The sequence below is a fragment of the Coffea eugenioides genome, chromosome 1, assembly GCF_003713205.1.
Source record: "Coffea eugenioides isolate CCC68of chromosome 1, Ceug_1.0, whole genome shotgun sequence".
NCBI classification, from domain to species: Eukaryota; Viridiplantae; Streptophyta; class Magnoliopsida; order Gentianales; family Rubiaceae; genus Coffea; species Coffea eugenioides.
In genome coordinates this window covers 358,417-365,478 of record NC_040035.1, presented here as the reverse complement: position 1 = coordinate 365,478, position 7,062 = coordinate 358,417, and the positions used below count along the sequence as shown (strand labels likewise).

The window sequence follows — 7,062 nt, the reverse complement described above, 5'->3', positions numbered from 1 at the left end:
AGTCCATGATGTGGACATTTCCAAAGCAAATCTCTGAATCTTTCCCATGCCTCATATAATGATTCACCTTCCTATTGGTTAAAACTAGTGATATCTATTCTTAGCTTAGTAGTCTTGCCCAGTGAAAAATATTTACTCAAGAATGCTCTTGACAAATCATCCCATGTGGTGAAAGTGTTAGGAGCATGAGAGTGTAGCCAAAGTTTAGCCTTATCTCTCAATGAAAATGGGAACAATCTTAGCCTTATAGCTTCATCACTAACTCCATTCATTTTAATTGTATCACATATTTCCAAAAATGTAGCTAAGAGTGAATTAGGATCTTCTACTGCATTACCTCCAAATTGAGATTGTTAAACCATTTGTATAAGTGATGGTTTAATCTCAAAATTGTTAGCATTTACCGTAGGCCTTGCTGTGCTTGTTTGAGATCCTTGTGTTCCCGGTAGAGCAAAATCTCGTAGAATTCGCCTATTTGCTTCGTTTTTGGCCATCTCTTCCTCAAATGGTAGCTCTATTAAGATTTCCTTTATCGGTTGCCAAACCTCTTGTTCCTCTTGCTGTGGTGTGTGCTTCCTTTGTCTACGTAGTATCCTCTCAATTTCTGGATGGAAGGTGAAACTTTCCGAGACGCCCGGTGCATGCACTACAAACAGAAATAAGAGAGATTACGTAGCTTTTAATTGTCAAAAAAATGTAAAAATAACTTAAACTACAAAAAATGAGGATTATCTAAATTAATAAAGCTGATTAGGCCCTAATATTGCCGCTTCCCGGCAACGGTGCCAAAAATTTGACGGATTTTTACTACAAGTTCAAGTTAAATTCGAATTTATACCCGTTTGACTGCAAGTATACAGGCCAAAATCATAATATAGGGTATGTATCGGGTCGATCCCACGAGGAGCACCTTAAACAATTACTAGATCCTAATTTACTCTATTATTTAGACTCACAATATATTTGAGCAGAAAATTCAGAATTAAATCTGACTACAATCTTTTTACTATCTAAAATTCTTAACTAGATAATTGCAATATCACAAATGGAGAAAAATTTACCAAATACTTGAATCTAGAGATGTAGATTCCACTTTTGACACAAATGATCCAAATGAATGAATTTAACACTTGTTACTACTCTTGTTTAACTAGGGATTCATTTCCAAAATTACCAAAACTTCATTCTCATGGTAAAATTGGTCTAAAATAGCTTAGTGTTTCCTAATCTCTTGGTGAAAACTGAAATTGCCCTTGTTCATGCATGAAATGTAGATTTAATCCACTTGAATGTATTTCTATTCTCATGAATATACAACTCAAACTCCACTCATGTTATTCCATTATTTTTACCATTTCTCAATGAGTAATAACAACTATAAACCTGCTATTGGTGATCAAGCAACAACAAGTAATCAAGCATACACAAGTAGACAAGTTAATACAAGATACAACAAGTATAAATCATATTCAATTCATATCACTTGGTCATAAGTTTCATTTACTCCCTAGATATAGAAATTTAGCAACTCATTGATGATATAGTAATAAAACTCATAACTTCATTAATGGAAAACATCTCAGTTTACAAGTACAAGAAAGATAAAGAAAAGTTTAGCCAAGTAATGGTGAAGCCCTCCAAGAATCCACTATGTCTTGTACTAGATGATTACAAGATGAAGCCTCCAAGTGTTCCTGCAAAATTTACTAGCTAGAGAGAGTTTGCCATCAGAAAATCTGGCTACGTATGATCCCCTGACCTCTCCTCTCTCTCCATAAAAATTGCATCAAAAGCTCCTTTTTCACTGGTCAAATTTCCACCTCTTGATTCCCAAATCTCAGATTTGTTAAGATAGTCAATAACAAAGGCTTTTGACTTGACAATAAGCCATATTGTCAGCCCTTTTCTCTTCTGAAGCATGTGCACCGAATTCCCTTGCAACTTATAGCTGGAAAGTAGTATGAACACAAGAGAAATGACTGAGCAAATTGCACATTTTCAGCTACAAAATGCAACTACACAAAACGTGGCATCAACCCACGTTTTGTCAACTCGCATTTTCAACTCTGTGAAATTGGCCTCGCTTCAACTGTGATTTTCTCTATGATGGAAGCCGAACTAGCTTTTGTGTAAAACACAAAAGTTGTAGCCCTTTGAATTACCTTTACAATGATCAAAAATCATCCAAATCGGAGCTTTGTAGCCTGAGATATGATCGAAATACTATCACCTGGTCAAACCCCTGCTTCAATTTTCGACCATAGAATGCAGCTTCTGTATTTCAACTTTTTGTCCATGAAAGCAGCAGAATTGGTGATAGGGTATAATTTGTTAGTAATTTTATTATTAATTTCCCCTTTTATCCCTGATGAATATTGTATTAATTGCTGATATTTACTCATATTTGGTATCTGGACTTAATTTCAGGAATGAAGCAGAAAACAACCAAAAAGGAGGGACTTTATGGAAAATATGGAGACTTCTAAGGGCTTCAATTCTTGGGCCCTTGAATTGGTGGGGACCACAAGCTAGTGAAAGGCATTTAGTCATTTGGGCTCTTCAAAGGAAGCTACGTAGAGAGACTTGGAAGAAGAAGTACTTTGGAGGTTTTGTCCACATGTGTGGGAACCACCTAGATAGCTTTAGTCTATCTTTATTTTATTTCTTAAATAGGGATAACGTAGGAAAGGAAGACATCTCTAGTTTTAGTTTTTAGCCTAGTCTTTAGTTTTTCTTTCTTTCTCCTGACTGGCCTCTGACACACGCCAGGTGTTCGACAATATTCCCCAACGGGAAAAACACCTTTTATTCCTTGCTTCTTAATAGAAAACGCAATGCCTTTTCAATCTATTAATTCGTGTGGTGATTTAATTATGCGGCGTGGCTAAGTCTTCCATCTAGTCAAGGGTCAACTCGACGGCGCAGTCCCGAAAAATCTGTGAGATCTAATTAGTTTTCACGTGTTCCTTTATTTATTAATATTTGCACGTTGTCTGCTTGAATTTTCATGGGATTATTTTATTAATTGGATGTCAAGGGCCCGATGTTCAATGTGATTTATTAATCTCGTGCCAATTTAGTCAATTAAATCCGTAATTGTTTGATCGATTAATATTAGTGGCAACTGGTGTGTTTACATATTAGGGGAACGTGCAATCTAATTTAAATAACCCTCGTAGCGTGTTATTCATTAGGGCTAGGTTTTTCTGGTTATTAATGCAATTGGAAAATTAATTCCTACGGTCGTACCTAGGAGTACTTTTCTGGTTAGGGGTGATTAATGGTCGTACCTTGGTCACCTATAAATTAAGGAAAAATTGGTCATTAGAGTTCATCGATGGCTATAACTAGCCTATTAATAAATTGAGTGAACCTCTCTTGCATCAATGATCGGATAAATGGACTGTGCCTGAGTAGTTGCATCCTTGGCTAGAATTTATTTATTCCTGATTAAATTCCTGCTATATTTGTGCTAGTTATTTATTCATTTTTAGTTAAATTGTTTAATTGTTTTTAGTTTCATTCTGGTGAAATCCCCCCTTATCAATTGGACTTTAAAAGAGACAGATATCTCCAGTCCCTGAGGAGACGACCCTACTTGTCACTGTCTACTATTTAGTAATTTTTGTCAACTAATTAATTTTGGTATATCGGGTTAAGCAAACTCTTCGGGAACAGGGTGAATCAAGTAACCCATTGCACACCTAGAGTCCCTGCTCCAGTACCTAGGACTAATTATTGACTGCTTTTAGTGGTAGTTAGGTTCTATATTTACTATTATTATTGCACAGGTTTGACGCCCTGTCAATTTTTGGCACCGTTGCCGGGGACTGGCGTTATTATTTGTTTCTTTATTAAGTTCATTTTTACTCTAATTTTCTGGTATTTTTCTAGTGTATGCCTAGGTCTTCTCGTACAGGTGAATTGATTTTTGATCCTGAAGTAGAGAAGACCGTGCGTAGAACGAAAAAAGAAACCAGATAGCTCAGAGAGGAGCACTCCAGTGCGGCATCTCAGAGATCTGAGCCCGAAGTTGAACCATCAGATTCGTTTGGTGACACTTCAAGTGATTCGTACCAAGAGAACGTCGCCATGGCAAACACACAAACATTAAGGGAGTTGGCTGCTCTAAACTTGACCCAACAACCTCTTTGCATAACTTTTTCTCGCCTTAGTGAGAATGCAGCTTTTGAATTAAAACCTGGTTTAATACATTTGTTGCCTGTTTTTCATGGTCTGCCAGGAGAGGAACCCCACAAACACATGCAGGAATTTGATGTGGTGTGTTCGAGTATGAAGCCTTCGGGAGTAACTGATGAACAAATTAAATTAAGGGCCTTCCCTTTCTCTCTAAAGGACTCGGCAAAGGACTGGTTATACTGTCTACCTGCAGGCATTATCACCACGTGGCCAGAGATGCAGAAAAAGTTTTTGAAAAATATTTCCCTGCATCCAGAGCTGTTAGTTTGCGAAAGGAAATATGTGGCATTAAGCAATTTCACGGGGAATCCTTGTATGAATATTGGGAGAGGTTCACCAGGCTGCGTACCCGATGCCCGCATCACCAAATAAGTGATCAACTGCTGATTCAGTATTTCTACGATGGACTACTGATGAACAATAGAAATATCATTGATGCAGCAAGTGGTGGTGCACTGGTGAATAAGACTACCCAGGAGGCATGGGACTTAATCGAGCGAATGGCAGAGAATTGCCAGCAGTTTGGTACGAGAGCAGATGTTCCTACGAGAAAGGTCAACGAGGTAAGTTCATCTTCCATTCAACAGCAGTTATCTGAATTAACCTCATTTGTTCGACAGATAGCTGTGGGAAATGCACAGCAGGCCAAAGTGTGTGGGATTTGTACGAATATTGGTCATACCGCTGACTCATGCCCACAGTTGCAAGAGGAGGGAACTGAGCAAGCACACATGGCTGGTAACATGCCCATGCCACGTAGACAGTATGACCCCTATTCCAACTCATACAATCCGGGTTGGAGGGATCATCCAAATCTGAGCTATGGGGGAAATAAGCAACAAAATTTCATCCCCAATAGACAGTAGGGCTTCCATCAACAATATCAAACAAGGAATCAACCCTCCTCTGCCTCAGGTATGTCCCTAGAAGACATGGTTAAAACCATAACCTCTAATACTATGAAATTTCAACAGGACACTGAGGCCAGCAATCAAGAGATGAAAGCACGTATGCAAAACTTGGAAAATCAGATGAGTCAATTAGCCTCAATTGTCAATCGACTAGACTCCCAGGGGAAGGGAAAACTTCCATCCCAACCTGAGGTGAATCCCAAGAATGTAAGTGCAATGACCCTCAGGAGTGGGAAAGATGTTGAAGAACCAGCACCAGTGGCTCCGAAGGACAAGAATGAGGACCGCATTGAGAAGGAGCTTAAGGAAGAAGGAACTCCCGGCACAAATAAAGGGGTAATACGTAACCCAATGGTTCCAGTTAAGCCTAACCCACCACCTTTTCCTAGCAGGTTGGAAAGGCCTAAAAAGCAAGACAAGGAAAAGGAAATTTTGGAGATGTTTAGGAAGGTAGAGATAAATATCCCCTTACTTGACGCAATTAAGCAAGTACCCCGGTATGCCAAATTTTTGAAGGACCTATGCATCAATAGGAAGAAACTGATGGGAGATGAAAGGATAATTGTGGGAGAGAACGTATCTGCAGTGCTTCAAAGAAAACTTCCACCCAAGTGCGGAGACCCAGGTATGTTCACTATTCCTTGTAAAATAGGGAACACTAGCATTAGGAATGCCATGTTAGATCTAGGAGCCTCCATAAATGTGATGCCCAAGGCTATTTATGCTTCCCTAAATTTGGGCCCCTTAAAGGAAACTGGCATTATAATTCAATTGGCTGATAGAACTAATGCTTATCCCGATGGGGTGATAGAAGATGTGTTAGTGCAGGTGAACAATTTAGTGTTCCCTGCTGATTTTTATATTCTTGATATGGGTGATGAACGTTCTCCAAATCCATCACTGATTTTGTTGGGGAGGCCCTTCTTGAGCACAGCTCGTACAAAAATTGATGTTAGTGAGGGCACCCTAACGATGGAATTTGATGGAGAAATAGTTCATTTCAGTATATTTGAGGCCATGAAATATCCGTGTCATTCTAATGCTGTTTTTGCTGTGAGTGTAATTGACCCTTTGGTGCAAGAAGTATTTGAGATTAATGGCAAGGATGAATTAGAGATAGCAATCACCAAACATGTGGATCTGGAAGCAGCCTGCGAAATGGAGTTAGACATCAGTTTGCAAAGAATGGTTGGAGCCTTGCATTCACTAGGCCAAAGTCCTCTAAGGTATGATGTTGCTCCTATATTCGTGCATGAACCGCACCTAAAGTTATTACCTTCTATCGTGCAGGCACCTGAAGTGGAGTTGAAACCCCTGCCCGAGCATTTAAAGTATGCCTATCTAGGTGAAAAAGAGACGTTACCAGTGATAATCTCATCCAAATTATCACCCACGGAGGAGGATAAGCTGCTACGGGTTTTAAGGGAGCATAAGGAAGCTATAGGTTGGACAATTGCGGACATCAAGGGTATAAGCCCGTCTGTGTGCATGCATCGAATTCGCCTGGAAGAGGATGCTAGGCCGATAAGACAACCACAAAGGAGATTGAACCCCATCATGATGGAAGTGGTCAAGAAAGAGGTAATCAAGCTTCTGGACGTAGGAATTATTTTCTCTATCTCAGACAGCCCATGGGTGAGTCCGGTCCAAGTGGTGCCAAAGAAAAGCAGGGGTAACTGCGGAAGAAAATCATGAAGGGGACCTTGTTCCAATTCGAAAGCCTACGGGTTGGCGCCAGTGCATCGATTACTGTAAATTAAGCGCAGTGACCAAGAAGGATCATTTTCCCCTTCCATTCATTGATCAAATGGTTGAAAGGTTGGCTGGTCGTGCCTATTATTGTTTTTTAGATGATTTCTCTGGTTATTTTCAGATAGCAATTGCGCCAGAGGATCAAGAGAAAACAACTTTCACTTGCCCCTTTGGCACTTTTGCCTATCGAAGGATGCCC

The 7,062-nt window shown here is 39.5% G+C and overlaps 1 protein-coding gene and 1 non-coding gene across 2 annotated transcripts; both read left to right on the top strand.

Moving 5' to 3' along the window:
- Positions 1-107, top strand: LOC113753120. Its single transcript, XR_003464976.1, has one exon. It is a non-coding gene; the product is annotated as a small nucleolar RNA R71 (small nucleolar RNA).
- A 5,025-nt stretch (positions 108-5,132) lies between these two features.
- LOC113759516 lies at positions 5,133-6,806 on the top strand. Its single transcript, XM_027302095.1, has one exon. It carries the CDS (start codon positions 5,133-5,135, stop codon positions 6,804-6,806), a length of 1,674 nt encoding a protein of 557 aa, XP_027157896.1.
- Positions 6,807-7,062: the final 256 nt, after the last annotated feature.